Source organism: Schistocerca americana, chromosome 9, assembly GCF_021461395.2.
Source record: "Schistocerca americana isolate TAMUIC-IGC-003095 chromosome 9, iqSchAmer2.1, whole genome shotgun sequence".
Classification (NCBI taxonomy): Eukaryota; Metazoa; Arthropoda; class Insecta; order Orthoptera; family Acrididae; genus Schistocerca; species Schistocerca americana.
The window spans coordinates 126,799,298-126,820,039 of NC_060127.1; the positions used below are offsets into that span (position 1 = coordinate 126,799,298).

At 40.0% G+C, this 20,742-nt stretch overlaps 1 protein-coding gene across 1 annotated transcript in view; it reads right to left on the reverse strand.

Annotated features, from left to right (window-relative positions):
• The window catches only part of LOC124550933, a 181,014-nt gene that overhangs the window by 19,015 nt on the left and 141,257 nt on the right, over nucleotides 1-20,742 (reverse strand). Inside the window, exon 6 of the mRNA XM_047125733.1 lies at nucleotides 16,021-16,186. Coding sequence (XP_046981689.1) covers nucleotides 16,021-16,186 — 166 coding nt within the window. The remainder of the gene's footprint in view (nucleotides 1-16,020; nucleotides 16,187-20,742) is intronic.

Sequence of the window (20,742 nt, forward strand, 5' to 3'; positions counted from 1 at the left end):
ACTTATTTTCCTGCTTTACTTCAAGAAACCTTATTTCTAGGATGACAAATCCTGTGAACGAATCTTGATTTTTCTTAAGTCCTACCTCCATTATGAAACGGAACCTCAGTACTGCCTCCCTGTTGAGTTTACCATTCCTAAAGCCAAAATAGTCATCTAACAGACTCTCAAGATTTTTTTTTTTTGTGGTTTACACTATTCTTGTTAGCAACTTGTAGGTTTGAGCATTTAAGCTGACTGTATAATAGATGCTCTTATCTTAGATCAGGTGGTATGTCTCCAGACTCATATGTCCTACAAACCAACTTTGGTTCTCTTTCCCCAATAATTTTTGAAATCCCACCAAGCCCTATTTCGTTTTCTACCTGTTATCAGAGGTTTCCTCCCTACTGTAGAGGCCTTAAGTGTTCTCTTGTGATCATTTAGCTCTCTTCTCTGCATTTAAGAATCAAATTCTTCTTGCTCTTTTACTGTTGACACCACAGTTTTTAATTTCACTGAAGGTTGTACTGATTTGTCTATATAGTGATCAGTTCTTCTCACAACCATTGTTACTTCGATGTCTTCCCATTTTTCCTGCTGCCACTTTGCTGTGACATCCCTGCACTTCCTATTTATTTCATTCCTAAGTAACGTAGATGCTGTATTACTGTGTTTCCCTGAACACTTCTGTACTTTCGTTTTCTTCAGTCCACTGAAGTATTTCTGAACAGCTATCGATGATCGGTTCAGGGACAGGTAAACATATGGGTGAGACATTACTCCTGGTTATGTGATAACATCGAAACTTATATGCAGTGAGATAGTAACGTCAGTCCAAGCCAAAACTATCTCATCACTTCCATTTGAGTCTATACTTCCAGTGTCAGGTTACGCACTCAGGTGACTTACAATCATGATCACCCCCCACTCCTCTCCACTAGAGCAACCACCAACACGTGTATGTGGACCATTCATGTCACTGAGAGGAACCCTCGCCCCTGCTCCCTCTCCTGCTCCCCCCTGAATAAATAGTAGCACATGGAAATGGTGGGAAGCCTCTCCCATCCACTTATCTCTCTCTGCTGCTAGAAACGCAATAAAATGATGGGAGACCCAATAGACCTAGCTCCCCCTTTACTTCCTTTACATGTCAGTTGTATAGGCCTGTTCAGTCGAGGTCTGTGCTGCATGGGGAGAGTTTCAGATTTGTTAGAAATAATAATTTCATAGTGAAATGGTTTGAAAATAATAAGTGTTAGAAACTAGCTTTATAGTTTATTATTAACAGTTTCTTATTTTCAGTACAATTTTTTTCAATAATTTTTATTGTTTATTTACTACTTCTTTCTTTTATTTAAAACCTATTTGTTTCTGATGACATATCTCATGATTTTTTACAAAATTATTTTTGTTATCATTAAATGCTAATTTTTTCAGTTTCTTTGTTGATGTATTTACATGGCTATTTTTTTACATTTATAATCCCTTAGATTTAGTAGTAAATTTTTATTTTTTCTGATGGCTTATAACTATCACAGGCGCACACTTTCACATACACATCAACTATTTACTAGTAAATATATAGCCATCCACTCAGTTGCTCCAACAAATAGTGCAAGTACAGTAGGGTGCCGATGCAGTCCCTACAGATGAATAACTGACAGCCTTACTTTCACACATACTGTGCAGTATGTTCCTCATGAGCTCTTGACTGAAATATTACCTGATGCATCACATTTAGAGCAGAACCAACCCCCTTGAGTGGGCACGTCCTGTAATCTTCAATCATGAGAGCCTTTGAGGCAGCACTATGCACATCCAAAGCCCTGCTCTGGATGGCATCTACATCTATGTGGCATGTGTACATTTTGGATGCGAACCCTACACGTTCTACAATCTTCAATCCGTTCACCCTGTCATCCATCAGGCCAATAACCTCCTTATTTTGAGCTGTCATTACAAAAAGCCACATATACAGATATGTCAAATGTTTCAGGGTTGTGCCTAAGTACTAATATGGATTGCAGCCCTTCACCCAGTAGATGAACCTGTTTATACCCATATAATGTACGCTGGGATCAGCGAAGTTTGACATCGCAAAGTAAACAGTGAAAGCAGTACATGGGGCGTCCAGAACACATATTCTGGCAGACAGGCTTTGTGAATCGCACGGAAACCCTGGACTTCTCCACGGTGACTACTCCTTCATTGATGATAGTGACCCATTTCAAATTTGGTGTGGCAATGAAGCTGCTTGTGCCAAAACGCCCATCCCACCAGTAAAGTAAATGAATTTCACAGTATTTTCTTAACATTTTCCTTGGTGTTTCCAAAAATAGAATTGTTCATTAACTTGTAAAAAAAATCACGTCATGAGAGCACTCTATTTGGTGTTAAAATCATGTACTCCTTCAATCACCAATGCTGTTTGAGAAGGTGCCACTGGTTATACAAACGAGTTCCATCCCCAACCTCAGACACTGCTGAAAGTCTCTGAATAGCAGACATATTGCTGCTTGTTCCCTAGCATTCTGAACAGATTTGTGACAGAACCATCACGTGGGACTAGGCACTCTGGATACAGTAGCTAGGTGCTGTGTGCGTCATACAAACTCATACAAACTGATGGGATATGCCAGATCTACCTCCAAGACATGTCCTCCACCAAAATCCACGGGCACATCACAGAATTTTGCTTTGGTATAGTGATTTCTCTTTTCAACAGCCAATGGAACTCTCAGTGGTAGCTTTTGTTGTGTGGCGTACCTGCTGAGATTGTTTACATCCAAGTAAAGGATGTAACTTAAATCCCATTCTTTCATGGGTTATTCATCTTCTCATACCTGCACATGCATTGGCAAAGTCCACCACCCATCTAGCATCTGAAGAAGAACAGCATGTCAACTTCAACCAACAGTTCAGTGTTCACACATCTCCCTTAACGTCTCATCCCTTCAAATCCCTGGAATGGTGCAGTACCGGGCAGGATTCACATAATATGTGCCCAGTCATACATCAAGAACTTCTCCAAATATTGAGCAAGTGTACACCAGTTTTCATTTACAATCTAGCATAGTCTCTCACATCGAGGATGCTGATCTCCTGCCAAACATTTATAACATGCTAATATTTCCCATCTGTTATGACTTTATTAGTTTACTGGAGATTGTGGTTACATCTGGGAATGTGGTTTCATGGAATATCCCTAATGAAGCCACCAGAAGCTGAAACTTTGCATCATTGGGTTATGTGGTTGTGATGAAATGCATGTCCTTCTGAAGCGTTGTCTCAGCAAGTTTCCAATGAGACACGTGCATGAGGAGAGTGCACTAATAAGAGCAGTATCACGTGATTCACACAGAAAATGATATGTTGTTCTCAACAGTATCAGAGATAACACTGACTTTAAAATACTTAAAACCGAAATCATCTAAAAGGTGAGCATGAAAATGAGTATTGCACGTTACATGGAAGTAGGCACGCGATTCGGCTGCCTCGAGTTGGCGTGAGGGAGGTGAATTTGTATTCGTAGCTGAAGATACCTTATAGCCCAAGGGCTGAGGGAGCATTGCAGCTGGTGTGCCAGGTGAGAGAGGTACACAGGCTAGAAACGAGACTGGATATGGGCAAATCCTAGGATGGAGAATTTTGACGATGCTCGGTTGCTTAATGGGACGGACAATGCTCCAAGCAATACCGGAGTGTCAGACAATCTTAAAGATGGCTACGTTTAAACTCTTTCAAATCCGGCAATAATTCACGGCCGAATACTAAAGCAAATCTGAATGCATCTTTGATATCTGAAAAGTAAGACACATCAAATGACACAATATTTTCAATATCTTTAAAACTAATTCATAGTGAGTAAACATTTACACCATTAACCTTTGAATTTACAACTTTTAAACTCTTCATACAATCAGCAAACAATATCTCACGAAGCACCAACTGTGTGCGAGGTCGCAAGTTCAATTCCTAATTTTATTTTACAAGTCTAATTCAGTAGGGCCGAATTGAGGAGCAAATTTCCAAATTACAACGTAAAAGTAATTACAGAAAAAATAAAATACTTATGAAGCCAAAAATAGACAAGCCATAAGCTTAAGTAAACGTAATCAACAATACAACAAAGGAATCAGCTTAATTTTTCATGTAACTCCTTGACAGAGTAAGAGGAGTGACCCATGAGGAAACTCTTCAGTTTCGTTTTGAAAGTGTGTGGAATACTGTTAAGATTTTTGAAATCTTGTGGTAGTTTATTGAAAATGGATGCAGCAGTATGCTGCACACCTTTCCGCACAAGAATCAAGGAAGAGCGATCCAAATGAAGACTGGATTTCCGTCTAGTATCAACTGGGAGAAAGCTGCTAATTCTTGGGAAGAAGCTGATGTTATGAACAAGAAACGACAGTAAAGAATACATATACCCCTGATAGGCCAATGTCATAATACCCAGACTAGTGAACAAGGGTCGAGAAGAGGTTCGTAAAACCATTATTGCCCAAACTGCCCGCTTCTGGGCCAAAAATATCCTTTGAGAATGGGAAGAGTTACCCCAAAATATCATACCACACGAGATAAGTGACTGAAAAATAAGCAAGGTAGACTAATTTTCGTGTTGAACAATCACTTACTTCAGATATTGTTCGAATAGTAAAAATGGCTGCATTAATTCTCTGAACAAGATTCTGAATGTGGCACTTTCCACGACCGTTTACTATCTGAATACCTAGAAATTTGAACTGTTCAGTATCATCAATCATATGTTCATTCTGTGAAATTAAAACGTGGCGTTTTGTTGAATTGTGTGTTAGAAATTGTAAAAACTGAGTCTTACTGTGATTTAGCGTTAGTTTATTTTCCATAAGCCATGAACTATGTCATGTACTGCACTATTTGAAACAGAGATAATATTGCACACAACATCCTCTACGACCACGCTAGTGTCATAAAGGAACAGAAATATTTTACACGTAATGCTAGAGGGCATATCATTTATATAAATAAGGAACAGGAGTGACTCCAACGTGGATCGCTGGAACATCCCCCATTTGACTATACCCCACTCAGGCCCCACATCACACTCATTCCCAACACTGTAACGATCTTTTGCTGTCTGTTGCTAAAGTAAGAGGTGACCAATTGTGAGCTACTCCCCGTATTCCACAATGGTCCAACTTATGGAGTAATATTTTATGATCAACACAATCAAACGACTTAGTTAAATCACAAAAATATGCCCAGTGTTCGAAACCTTTTGGTTAACCCACCCAGTACCTTACACAGAGGGAGAGAATATAGCATTTTCAGTTGTTAAATCAATTCTAAAGCCGAACTGTTCATTTGATAACAAATTATGTAATATAAAATGGTCAATTATCCTTACAAACAGCCTTTTCCATAACTTTAGCAAACACTGATGGCATAAAAATAGGTCTAAAATTGTTTACAATATGCCTTTCTTCCTTTTTATAAAGCGGCTTTGCTACTTTTGCTTTAATCATTCAGAAAACTAACCATTGTTAAAGGAAAAATTACAAATGTGGCTAAGTACAGAGCTAACATGTGCAGCACAGTACTTCAATATCCTGTTACAGACTCCACCATGTCCATGAGAGTCCTTAGTCTTCAGTGATTTAATTATTTACTCAATCTTCCCCTCGTCTGTATCACGGAGGAGTATGTCAGACATCAGTCTCGAAAGGCATTTTCCAAGAGAGTATATGATTCCCTGTAGAAACTAAGTTTTTATATAATTCGCCAGCAATGCTCCGAAAATTATTGTTAAATACTGTACATATATCTGATTTATCAGTAACAGAAATACTCGTATTTTTACTACGAACTGACTTCACGTTGTCTGTTGATGGGACACTTCCTTCGCAACTGACCACATGGTTCTAATTTTATCCCGTGAATTATCTGTTCTATTTGCGGACCACATACTCTCTGCCTTCCTAATGACATTTTTAAACACCTTAAAATACTGTTTTTAGTGAGCCACTGTAGCTTGATCGTGGCTACTTCTAACATTTTCAAATAATTCCCAATTTGTTCTACATGATATTCTTATCCCACTAGTCAGCCACGCAGGCTGCCTTTTACTGCTAATGGAAAGCATCTCTCAAAGAGCATGAGAGATGTGTTAAGGAAAGCATTATATTTGTTATCTATGTTATCAGCAGTATAAACATCCTGCCAATCATTTTCCTTGATGTGGTTGAAAGAACTTTCTATTGCTGTTGGATTAACTTTACTACATAGTTTGTAATTATATGTAACATTTGATTGAGCACAAAAGCCTTTTAGTGTTAAAATTTGTGCATCGTAGTCTGAACGGTCATTCACCCTTTTACTAACAGAATGCCCATCTAGTAATAAAGAATGAATAAATATATTGTCTATTGCTGTGCTACTGTTCCCCTGCACCCTAGTTGGAAAAAACACAGTCTGCATCAAATCATATGAATTTAGGAGATTTACCAACATCCTTTTTCTTGCACTATTATATACAAAATTAATATTCAAGTCACCACATATAATTTCTGGTACTTCCTCTAAAGTGCATCAAGAACCCTCTCTTGCTTGAGCATAAATGCTCTGATGTCAGAGTTAGGAGACCAATAAACAACAAAAATTAGAAGTTTAGTTTCGCTAAATTCAACTGCCCCTCACAACGTTCAAATATCTGTTCAGTGCAGTGCTGTGATACGTCTATGGATTCAAATGGCAAACTATTTTTCACGTACATGGCCACTCCAAACTCCGCAAAGAATTCCTTGAAAAACTGCCAGTTAATCTGTATTCTGGTAGACAAAGAACAGTAATCCTTATTGTTGTTTTAGTAGGTATGACATTTACTGTGTTCTGTAGTTGGCGATGTTATTCTGCCAACACAAAGCAGGAGGTTATTCCAGTCATGTTCCTGCTACTGAGAAGAACTTAGAGAAAGTAGTTAAATGATGGAGTGGGACAGATAGGATTTTGCTGTGATGGGAATGAGTTTTCAGCCATGTTGTTCAGGTAAGAGCGTTAAAGTCAAGGGGAGGTATGAGGGACACTGCACATTGATAAGACAGTACAGAAGCCAGAGGGTATGGAAATCTCTGCACTTGTTTGCACACAGGCAGGATAGCTGTGCATAAGATGATGAAATATGAGTACAGAGCTGAACATCACAGATATCATGAATTCAGGTGTTCATAACAAGTCCCAGGCGCAATGAGCTTTCTTGGAAAGGTCTTGCCAGATAACATCGCTGTAATCAGTAACTCAATGTATGGGTGTTTGTACAAATTTTCTCATCATATGAAGGGGAAATAGCTTTTTCATATCAGCGCACACTCCGCTGCAGAGTGAAAATCTCATTCTGGAAACATCCCCCAGGCTGTGGCTAAGTCATGTCTCCGCAGTATCCTTTCTTTCAGGAGTATTAGTTCTGCATGGTTCGCAGGAGAGCTTCTGTAAAGTTTGGAAGGTAGGAGATGAGATACTGTCAGAAGTAAAGCTGTGAGGACCGGGCGAGAGTCGTGCTTCGGTAGCTCAGATGGTAGAGCACTTGCCTGCGAAAGGCAAAGGTCCCGAGTTCGAGGCTCGGTCGGGCACACAGTTTTAATCTGCCAGGAAGTTTCAGCTTTTTATAGTTTTGTAGAACATGTAGAGATGTTGACGCCTTCTTACACATTGCAGTTACATGCTCAGTCCAGTTTAGATCTTCATCTGTATTATTCAGACTTTTTTCTGAAGCGGAAACGTTGATATTTATCCCATTTGTAGTCAAAGATGGTAGGGATTCCCAATATTTTGGGATAATTAGCCTATAATGACCAACCAGTATCACCAGGGTTTTGATTCGATTGAGCTTTAACCTTATACCCAGTGTCCATTCTGGCAGTGCACACACGGCAGTATTGAGGTTCTTGATTGCAGTCTTCAGATTTATTTGTTTTGCACTTAGATACAACTGGAGGTCATCTGTATACATGTGGTATTTGCAGTAGGGCAAAAGTGATGACGCAGCATTTACGTACAATGAAAAGAGCGCACGACCTAATAATGAAGCATGGGGTGCCTGTTTCAACCTGCCTGCATTGTGACTTTACAGCGCCAGACATAATACATTACTGTGGAGATGTCACGTATGATTGAAAGCAATGCACTGCACTTGGCAAGAAATTTAATATGCTACGTCAGTGTCAGAGGCTTTTCTGAAGTCTGAAGCACATAGTAGTTGGTTCTTGTGCATCCGTGGCAAGATTCAGGTCATACGTTATCTTCATTATTGCAGATGTTATACTTCAATATTTATGGAAGCCTGATTGGTATTCATCTAGTAGGTTGTTTGTAGGTAGGTGGTTTATTAGCCGGTCATGGAGTATATATTTTAAGGAATTAGAGAGTGCAGGAAGAATGTAAATAGGTCGGTAATTGGAGGGAGCTGTCGCAACGCCTATTTAGATGGTGGCTTAACCAGTCCCTGTTTCCAGGCCTCAGGGTTGAAGATACCTCATAGTGGGCATAAATGGGTCAGTGGTAAGCTTCGTCGTTTCGACTGTGATACCATCGTGTCCAGTAGATGTTGATCTGATACGCATGATGGGATTTTTGACGGTCACAATTTCTCGTGGTTGAAGTCGTTTAGCCCCGTGAAGTAATAAATGAGTCTCTGTTTTGTTTGTGGTTCAGTTGTGGGTGTAGGTAAGAAGTGCTGGTTCAGTTCTTTGACTAGGGACAATGTGGTCAGCTACAGTTTTTCCTTTGCCTATACCGAGACCACACATGTGTGTTGTCCTTGAGACAGCTCTTCTCGGTTAATGTATGGCCACTTCTGAGCTTTGAATTTCTCATGCTTGACTAACTTTTCCATTTCTGCTTGTAAGCAATATGATTTTCAGGCATGGGGTGTAATTTGTATGCCTGATTTGCAGCATCTCAGAGATTCATGAGCTGTTTTAGTTCTTCAGTTATCCAAGATTCAGGTTACTTCTTACTTTTATGGTCTTTGGGGGAGCATATTTGTCATACAACTGAGTAAGTTCGTTGTGAATCCATGAAGTTTTTCATTTACACGTGAGAAGAGAATGAAATATGTCCCCCACACTATTTACTGTGTCTCAGTTGCAAGTTTGGATAAACTAATGCATTTGAAGTCTCAGTATTCTGTCAGTTGCTTTTCCCTTCTGGGATATTCCAGTGAGTTCATCTGAAAATTAAGTCGTGCACACACATGCCAGGGGCAGATATCAGAGAGGTAGAAATTACTCTAAGGATTTTGTTGGAGATATATCAGTGACAGTAGAACAAGCTGAAGTAGCAACACATTTGAAGACGAAAGCATCCGCTCATATTTCACACTGAATGGATTATTGTATAAAAAACATATGCTGGTGTCACTATCTATAATCATCCGATTGTGAACCGATTCCAGACTTGAAAGAGCAGTTTCAAAGCAGGTAAGCCTGACTACTTTAGGAGGATTGTAAATGACTCATATCAGGTATTAGGTGATTAACCATAGCGCCTGTAAGCACCTATTCCACCCCTCTGTCATGTCTTCTAACGGTGTAGCTGTTTAAGCTTACTGCACTTGTGGAAATGCTTAGTTTAATCCATGTCTCCAACAGAAATATTACATGGATGTGTACGTCTTGAAATATGTAACATAACTCAATATGAGTTGGCAGAGATTGGACATTTTCATGTGCAATATGTAGCTTTGTGCACTCAGGTGCAAAGCTCACAAAGATTTTCGCTGCTGGATGTTATCCACTCTGGGCCAGTGAGGGTGGGAGAACAAAACATGATGGGTGATAGGAGAGCACAGGTTTCCAGAAATGAAAGCACTGGTACATTCAGGGAGAAGGGAAATTGTATGGCCGAGACCAACAGGTTTTGGCAGTGGTTACTAAACAGCTGACAAGTGTCAGGAACAGCAACTCACTAAACAGACCTAAAACAATTTGTGCCCAACGGTATTGAACACAAGCTAAACAGAATAAAAACAAATTGAACTATCAATGGTTATAATGATAAGTAACAACAGAGACACTGTAAATTGCTGCGCAAAACTAAAAGCAAGACAGTAAATTAATCGCCTGAATGAAAACCCTGTCAGAGTAGTGAAGTAATAGTGAAATAAGAAACTACGAGTGTAACGGTGTTGGAAGTATGAAAACTGAACAGAAAATATATAATTAGTATTAAAATTAAATTTGAACGAATGCATGACAGACTGATCTTTTCTCCATTTTCCGTCTTCACCATTATCCTGCTGTCATTTCCCCAAGTGTTTTGTAGCCAAAATCTCAAGACTGAAGTATTCAAAAGCTTTAGCCTTTGAGAGTTGAGATCCTGCTATACTGTCAGACCTGACTTACGAGTTTCTTCTTCTCTTTGAAGGTATCAGATCTTTTCCTGTAAGACATCACTGTTTTGAGTCTAGGTTTTGAAGATCCTGACGTCTTATGCCGAACTCCATGACACCTGTCTGTATCATTCAGTGTCACCTGCAAGCTTAGCTTCTCTCAGACAAGGCTGATATTTTAATCATCTTTATTCTCTCTGCTGTTCTCAGGAATCCTGAACTTTCTGAGATTATCGAATCTCTGGTACTGTTTGAGCCCATCAGATTTCTCGACCAGCTCCTGTTAGAGCAATTGTGCCCTACCCTCAGCTTCTTTTAAGGATCTGTTAATGCAGGAGTCTCGTTCACATTTGTCTCCAGGGTCTCCCGTATTTTGGTCATCACTACTCCAGTGACCCCATCAGTGATGGTCTGTACAACCATCCCGAGCGTGTCTTCTTGTGCCTGGAGCATGACACTCAGCTCGGGCTTCATTAATGTGGTGACGTCGGTGATGTTGGGCGGTGTGACCACGGCCCCTGGTGCTGGTTCGACTCCAGCACTGCCTCCCGACTGCCTGTTGGCGATTCTGCGTGTTGTTACACAGATAACAATTTTAAATTCAGTTTCAGGTTACATATTTTCAAAATGAAACGCTAAATGACACTAGTGATTCGCAACACACTTCTCGTATAAAATAGCTTAAATGCTTAACAACACCTCCAAAATTCATGTGAATTTTCGAGCAAAATTAACGGGTGTTATTCACTTGCTGCCAGCTTCTTTTCCATATAGGATTATATTTCAGTATAGGTTCATACTGGTCTTTCATGCAGGCCCCATTATGCTGTTCAAAGAGTAAGAAGAGTTTACGGATGCTGTCAAGGCCTGTTGCATCAGATAATGCTGTCAAGGTATACCACACACATTTTAGTAGTGCACCTTTTGCAGATGTTTGGTAGCACAGAAGTCATCGACCTAAGTATTATGTCACTCAGTGCTGTGTTGGTAGGAAGTATCTCGATGGCATAGGATATGAAAGAGTCATTAAAATGAAAATACTATGTTGGGCAGCGTGCTCAGTAAATGGGTGGTCCACCTGTTTCTTGGCCACAGTTTGTCTGTTGTCATTCATACAGACAGAAAGCTTGTTGGATGTCATACCTACGTAGAGTGCAGCACAGTGGTTGCAGCTTTACTTGTGGTTCACATTATTGGATTCACAGGTAGCTTCTGATGGGACAGGTGTTTCTTGTGACTGGACTGGAGTAGGTGGCGGTGGAAGAACTGATAGGACAGGGATTGCATCCAGGTCTATTACAAGGCTATCAGCCATGAGACAATGGTCTTGGAGCAGGGGTTGTGTAGGTATGGACAAGGACATTGTGTAGGTTGGGTGGGCGGCGGAATATCATTATCGGAAGGATGGAAAGGATAGTGGGTAGGACATTCCTCATTTCAGGGCACGACGGAAGGTAGTCGAAACCATGGCAGAGAATGTGATTCAGTTGCTCAATTCCTAAGTGGTTCTGAGACACAAGGGGATTGCTTCCTTGTGGCTGAACGGTGGGATTTTGAGAGGTTGGGGGTGACTAGACAGATCTATTTATGTATTTCTGTTCAAGGTTGGGAACGTAATTACAGTCTGTGAAGGCCACGGTCGGTTAGGCTGTATGGAAGGAAAATGTAGCATTTAGGTTCTTCTCCTCTATACTAGCTTTATCATACAAACATGAATTAGATAACTATAAGCCATCAGAAATATATAACTTTGCTAATAAAACAAAGCTATACATGTGTAACAAGAAAATAGCTGTAACACATCAACAAAAATTAGTAAAAAGATTACAGGATGTATACATGGCAGAGGAGAAAAACGGTTTCTTAGGGACTTTCTGGTTAAAAACAAACTTCCTCAGAGGTGAAAATACACTTTTTCTGTGTTGACTGACAGTATACTTCCCCTCTGAACTGTAAAACGTATCAATCCTTTGAATGGTAAAAGTTTTATACACCGGCATAGAACGTACCGGCCCTTTAGGACATGAAAATCAGCAAAAAAAAGAAAAAAAAATTAAAAGACGTAAAAGAAAAGACGTTTTGGGAAGGTCTTTGATGTGCACCAAAATGTACACTGCGTTACATAAATATCAATACGAATTCCACCAAACACAGCACGAAAGTTTCCGAAGCGTTGAAATCGATATGGTGATGCGTTTTCGTCAATTTCACCTCACGTCACGTGATCTCGATGGCCAATGACAGCTGATATTCCGAGCATAGGACATGTGATGTGGTCAGCCAGCAGCAGGATCACTGTTAAGCAGCGCAAACTCACAAATAGAAAAAATTAATGGTTTAAATTACTATGTACAGCTAAAAGAATTATGATCTTTTTTTGCTTGTATTATCCTTTGGGAAATACCAGACACAGATGTGTCAGTAAAATTTTAAATAATTACATGAATGTCTGGTCTTCTGGATCCGAAATTTTGCGAAGTGGCTGCTCCTCAAAGTATTAAGTTTTGAATGCTCTGTGATTTAAGAAATTCACTGTACATTCTTACACATAACACAACCCATTTTGCATAAAAGGAAACTTATTTTGAAAGTAACGCTTCTCAAACCACCATTCACAATATTTTCCTGCAATCTGTTGGAAATTAAACAGTTGTGAGGGGATGCTCGTCGAAAGATGTTCGTCGTTACGAAGTGTTGAACACTTTTTATCCTAAATACTTTCCTTTGCCAAATTTTGCTGTCGGCAGACGTTTATGTGGAAACTGTGTTTTTTTTGTTGTAAATGGAGCATTTTCTTTGCAACTTAAGTTTTATTTTGGAGTTTTTCTTGCATTTGTCTGTTGTTGCTGCAGTATTATTCAGTAGCAGCAGGCTAAAGTAAAATTCTTTGTTAGAGTATCAGTTCTTACAAGTCAAAATTCCAAAAAGTTAACTGAAAACTAAAACAATGAAAAATACACGGAATTTTAAACAGTTCCCAGAATTCTGAAAACTTATCATGTTTTTTTCTATTTTCTCCCAAATGAAAAAACTTGCAGGAGTTTCCCAGATTTCCCAGTTGTCCCACAGCATATACATCGTAAATTACTTTTGCAAGTTACTGTGTACAGGAAATAGCCTGATAGAACAATCCAATGAGATATGTTATCAGAAAAAAATAGGAGTAGCTTTGTAAATAAAAGAAAATATTGTTAACAAATAATAAAAAGTTCTTGGAAAAACTGTGTTGCAGAAAAGAAACTGTTAATAATAAACTATAAAATTAGTTTCTTATATCACGGTTGTTATTTATAAATGTAGAATTACTGTTTATAAAATATATGAACCTCTCCCCATGTTGCACATACCTCATCAAAAGAGGCCTACACAGCCTTAGTTAGTTGTAAACGATGGCAAGAGAGAGGACGGGAAGATTGGTCCATTGGGTTTCCTACCATTTTATTGTGCTTCCATTGTCTCAGAGAGATTGGGGGATGGGAGGGGTTTCCCACAATTTTAATGTGCTCTTGTTGGTTCAGAGGAGAGGGCAAGAGAGGGGAGCAGGCACGGGGGTTTCACTCGATTACCTTCAATTGACCTCGACTGCTTGTCACCCAAATGGGTAACCTGAGTCACAAGTGACAAGATCGTTATCTTCAACTGAATTCTCCTTGCTATCCTACTACTTCTCATTACGACATTATCACACAGGGTGTTTCACAATTTGTGATATATTCTTCTAGATGTTGTAAAGGGCACTTAGATCAACTATTACATATAACCTCATATCTGGAAACGTCATCCAACCATGGCATAGATCGTCAAAGTTACTGGCACCAGTGTCTTTAAAGGATTGTATATACAGGGAGAATCTCATAATGTTACAAACTCTCTAGGATCATGGAGAAGGATAATTGTATCAATTTGAGGTAAGGGTCTCTCTACTTGAAAGGGACAAGTCAAAAGTAATAAGTGAAAACTGTTTTTATATCTGCGACAGTGGAATACAGGCACTGGTACTGTTGTCGCTGAGACTGTAGAGTAGGCAACCTTCAGAGATGGTAGTATGGACTAAAACAAGGAAACGTGTCCAGCAAACATTGGCTCTAAAACGTATATCTTAAGAGCTATTAACACTTGTTCAATAGAGGAGATGTGTTTCAATGTAGCGAAGATGAACGCGTGCTCATAGCTCATTGGTTTAGAGCCAATGTTTGCTGGACACGTTTCCTTGTTTTCGTCCATGGTACCACTTCTGAAAGTTATCTATCACACAGTCTTAGCGACAGTATTACCAGCACATTGTTAGAGGTATCAGAATGATTTTCGTTTATAACTTTCGACTCGTTCATAACAGGTGCAGGGAATCTTACCTCAAGCTGATATATTTATACAGGCGCCAGTACCTACAACTTAGCTCTGTAGCATCAGTGGATATCGTTTCCAGACGTGGGTGCCTATGTAAAACCTGATCCTCTAAGTTCACTCTACAACCTCTATCTAACAGGAGATTGCCAAACACCCTGCATCAGTGGAACTGATGTGTCACCTGATGCCCTTAATAACTACATTCCTTTGCATTTAACTTCTTTGTATCTATACTTGTCTGCAACTTTGTTTTTAGATATGTCCAGTCCTCTTCACTTGAAAAGCCTATTGTGGTATTCGTTATAGCAGTATATTAGCTTTAAAGAAATTCAACTGTTCCTACCCGTTCGCTTGTAATTCTTTACTACAATGCTTTCACATGATAATTCGTACGACTTTCTTCAGCCACAAGTCTACCCTTTACTATCACTAAATTGTTACATCACTATGTATATCTGATCTCTTGTACTTGACATTGGTTTGCTGTCCATTATAGTGAGAATAATCCAATAGCTTAACTGTTTGTAGTCACTCCATCTCTGCCCTACGTTCCTATTTTTGCCAAATCTTATTCCTGTTTCACCATTTTCCGCTGCTCTTTGTATTACCCATATTCATAGGACAAGAAGTCGTTGATTTCACCCCTATTGATTTCAGTGACTCCCAGCAGGTCTAGAACGAGATTTTGCTTTTATTCTCAAATTTATAGAATGTTACTCATTTTTTTATGTTCGCTCTAGCTTTTTCTCATTGGCATCCCTTCCTTGGTAGTTCCCTACCGGGTCCGAATGGGAGACTAATCATGGATGTTTTACCAATGGAGACTGTTTCTCAATTACGAGTCATATCTCTTATTGGTATGCGTTATACGTTTCTGCATCAGTGCTTTCCATTGCCTTATGCATCCTCATGTGGTTGAGCACTGCTGATTGTTGCACCTTTCGTCTTCTGTTAATTGTTACCAAGGAAACGAATATGTTCCCAATCATGCATAAACCCAGCACAAGCAGAGCTATTAAGAAATGACATCTGCCGTCCAGAATGTGTGTGCAGGATGTAACTGTTTATAAAGCAACAAATGCATTTCTCAGCACACTAGCGAAGTGTTCTGCTCGAAGACCAAAACGAAATGGCATAGCTCATTCTTAAAGTGGTTAAGAACAAACTGACAGTTGCTAGGGCAAAATGAGAAATATTTAGTCGTATTTCAGTTGCACAGATTGTTGAGGCCTTCGTTCCTTTCCCTGCTTTTTTCCACAACGTTATTTTTGTATGCAGCAAGGAGAGAGTCGCACCCTCATACCTGTGTTCCGGGGATGTCAACTCACTTTATGGGCACTATCTCACAGACGAAGGGCAGTTCCAGGTCGCACCGCACGTCGTCGTAGAAGCCCGTGTCCGACAGCGCCAGGCAGTCCTCGGAGTACTCTCGGGTCTTGTTTTTTGGCTCACCAGCCTTCCACACTTGAAATTCCATGTCTTTTAGGTGCCTGCCTGTGAAAAATAAAAAAGCTATGGACACTACAAATATGTTCAGATATGACACAAAATATCACTGGGGCATAAACCTGCTATGAAAAAGACGGAATTCCTGTGACACATTATGAATACTTCCTCAGCCAGCTCTCACACCCAGCCTGCACAAAACACACACACACACACACATACACACACTAGTGGCACAGGCAGGCAAGAGAGAGGGGGGAAGGGAATGAAGGGTGAGGGAGGGAGGGGGAGAAGGATAGCAGCAGATACAAATTCTAAGACATGAGAGTTACATATCAGAGAAAATTCTTCAACATTTTATTACAATCAAAATAGGTAAAACGTAAACAAGGTCATAACATACAATGTAATTGTGGAAATCATCATAGTAGTAATAAAGCATTTAACATTCCTCATATATATATTGATTTATAGCCCATTCAGAATAAATGAAGGTGTCATGAAATCTCGTCTTTGTTTTGAAACCTCTTAGAATATTAATACTGTGTCCGGGACCACGACTCGAACCAGGTACCTTTGCCATTCACACACAGATGTTTAACTAGTAAGACTATCCAGGCAGAACGTGACTCACCCTCACATCTTTTTATCCACCAATACCTCTGTTCTACCGTGCTAACTTCACCAAAGTTCTGTACACGTTGTGGGAACAGCAGTCCTGGAAGGAAGGCTATTGTAGAGAAACGACTTAGCCACAGCTGAAAGGATTATTTCCCGAGTGAGTTTATACTCAGCCGTGACGTGCCTGTGTGCCAGAGCAGCCTTGAACCCTGAACCTTTGCTTCTCACAGGCAAATGAATCAACAACTGATACAAGCAAATTATCTCAGTATTAAAGGTATGAGACTGGGTCACGAGTAGTGCCTGCACAGCACAACATTTACCTATGAAAGGCAAAGGTTGCAGGTTTTAATCCCAATTCAGCTTTCAGTTCTAATCTCATAGCAAGTTTCCAACTAGCACACACACCAGTGTAGAGTAAAGTAATCCCCTAGCCTAAATGTAAGCCATTGCTCCACAATAACCTTTCTGCTTGACATACTAGACCGCAAGTTATGTGGGAGAACGTTTGTGTAGTTGGGTAGCTAAGACATATGGTATATGTTATGTGGGAAGAATTAAAGCTATGAGCATGGGCCGTAAGTCATGTCTGGGTTGCAGAGTCAGAAGGCCATTTTCGGGTGAAAGGCCCAGTTCGAGTCCTGGTCTGGCACAATTTTAACCTAATAGGAAGTTTCAAATCAGCACACCCTCTTCTGGAGAAAGACAATACTCACAAATCCGACTGGCATGCTGTCGTGTGTCATCCGCGTAAGTGCTGGCTGGAGGCAACTGAAGATATAATTACATGAGCCAGAAATTAAACAGTGTCTAGTAAGTGCCCTCCGCCACACACCGTTGGGTGGTTTGCGGAGTATAAATGTAGATGTAGATGTAGAAGAGCCATGACTGCGGTTGAAAGCAATCGTGAAGCTAAAATTTACCTCCAGTTGGATCTGTTACATGTTATTACTAGGGTTAACTGAAAAGATCGTAATTAATGCATCTTATTTTGTACTATCCCTGAATGATTACAGCCAGCCATTAGGTTCAGCTATAATTTCATGACGAAAGTCATGCTGCAGTGAAAGTAGTACATGACAGTTTGAAAAGTGTGTAGTATTGAGGCTATGTAATTTTGTACAAGTATGTCTGCTGAAGTACAAATTGATCTGATAATATCAATAATGTGGGATTTTTATACTTATTCATGAATAATATTTAAAACGGTCACCATTCTATGCACAACGAAAATCAAATGTACATTAACACTAAGTAATGACCATACAACCGGTATTTAGGTAAAATGCTTGTTCGAAATAGAAAACTGTGGAGTCATGACAAACTATATTACTACCTCTGGTACTTTCATCATTTGAATCTGAGAGGTAACATAAATAGCGTCGCAAAAATTTTCGGCTGTTCAACTAAAATACATGACACAGTGTTGCCTAAAAAAATGGTTCAAATGGCTCGGAGCACTGTGGGACTTAACATCGGAGGTCATCAGTCCCCTAGAACTTAGAACTACTTAAACCTAACGTAAAGACATTACACATATCCATGCCAGAGGCAGGATTCGAACCTGCGACCGTGGCAGTCACGCGGTTCCGGACTGAAGCGCCTAGAACCGCTCGTTGCCTCAAGTACCGCCTTGCTCGTTTACTCATAACCACTTTCTACATAAAAATATAATTGTTAAGCATGAATTACAGTGAGAGACACTTAGAGAATTTTAACAAAGTTGTTTATTTCACTCCGCAGTCAGTGAAATAAACAATAGAATGTATTCACTGTGGAAGAAGATGCTTGCTGTATTAAACCTTGCTATACATCCCGGAGAGATGAGAATACATGATAGCTGCCAAATGCGTTGCAGCAATCTGTACTTTTATTGTCGTTAGTGTGAGTGATATAAAGGCACAAACTGGATTCAGTGTAGATGAATGACAGCGTTCAAATTGCGATACATACATCTCACGACAAAATAGTACACATTCAGGATGTCTACAACTTCAATTAAAATACTATCTACTTCCAAATATGCCATATCAAACTGTAAAGTTTGCTGCTATCTTCGCATGACATCAAAGATTCTAATCAACAGGTACACGTACGACAGATTGAGAAGAAACATACAGTCTCATCACATTATCTTACAAACATGTTGTTGCTGATTTAAAGAATCCATGGCAAGTTACTTTAAGGATATACATTAATAGTGTTCACACATATGAAACATACCAAACTTCAAAACAAGGAAATATAATGCAAAACTTAAGTTCTACGTAATTATATGGTCCATCTTTGATTTTATTTCCTGTCCATTGACATGGTCAGATCTTTGTAAAACTCATGGTTGTATTCAGTCAGATCAGAGCATGTTGCCAGTGTGCCAACTGCAACTCCATTTGGGAAAATCTAGAGGAATTTACAATTCCAGGAATAGCCCTTCATTCAAATTAAACATGTGGCTATACATTTTGAACTGTACGTTTCATTCCTCCCAAACGAACACAATTGGCAGTAATATATTTCTACATCTTCTTATTCTTGTTCCTCTTCTCCTTCTTCTTTTTCTTATTTTTTAGCATATGAACAGGAAGACAATGCTGTTGCTCGACACTGTCATTGCAGTTACTTCACAAGCCAATGGTGGCTCAGTGACAAGAGGGTAACAGAATCCTGTAGGAGAAAACGAACTTGCTGTGGAGGTTGATCTTTGGAAAACAGATCATTCGAAACCTTGTAGAGATGTGCACGGCAAATTACTCAGCCCACAGCTCATGCAAGTGGTTAACGACTGAACACACAATAACAGCACTCAGCCGAAGTGCAGGGCAAGGTCTTTAGTGGTTGAATTTGGCATAAGCATTGATCCACTTGGCTTACAGTTGCCGGAGATGTAAACGTTTCACCTGCCATCATTGGAATGTCCCCTGGCAGGAGTATGATATCTCTCCGCCGTGAAAAGGCCATGCAGGGCCGAAAATGGTCATTCGCGGACTGCAAAAACCAGACGAGGTCCGACCACCGAAGGAGGCAATGTCGGTGCCACATGCTCTGCCAGAAAGGTGTGGGGATATGGAGGCTGGGGCAGTGGCGGATCCACTGGTGAGAGCGAGGACGAGTGTACCCATGTCAGGGAAAGGGGAAAGAAGTAGAAAGTCGGGGGCAGTTCGAAATCCATCGACTCCAGTCCAGTAGGCAGAGGCATGAGGCATAATAAGGACTCAGGCTGGAGGCGATGGGACTATAGCTATGCTGTGAATCGGGATGGAATGGAAGGTGTGCTTCCACAAGTGGGAGCCGACCTCTGGAACAACCTTGTGACCAGTCTTGCCACTCAGCTCACCAGAAAGCGGCAATGATGAGACCCCATCAGGGCATGGGAGCAACTGATTTGCATGACGGATCAGCTGCTGTCTGACGGTATCCACCACCAGGAAATGCCGACCTTGTGGCCCACCGTGACTCTCGGCAGCTACCCCTACCACTGGCCGAAACACCAAGCCAAAATAACAACCCTGGAGGGAAACATGGCAGGCCACAATGCTCCACGGTTAGATACTCAGGCTGCAAAAAATTCAAGAGACACTCTGGCAGACTGCATTAAAAAAAAAAAAAAAAAAAAAAAAACAACACATAGAGCAGAACCTCATACATGGATAAAATTTAAAAATGGCATAGTACAAGGAAGCACACACATGCACATGGGAATCTTTTACCAAAATGCGTTATGTAAAATATGAATAAAGGAAAAAGGGACTGGTAGCAGAAAAGTTGTTTATAAACAAGCCCATTATGTTCACAGTCGTGGGCTTCCGAGAAAACAAAAAAAACTATGATGGACAAAAGCAGAAACAAAAGTTGATGTAGAAGAGATAAGGGATCCAGTATTAGAACCAAATTTAAAAGAGCTTTGGAAGACGTAAGGAGAAGGGACAGATAACACCCAATCAGTATTTCTAAAATCATTGGAGGAAGTGGCAACAAAATGATTA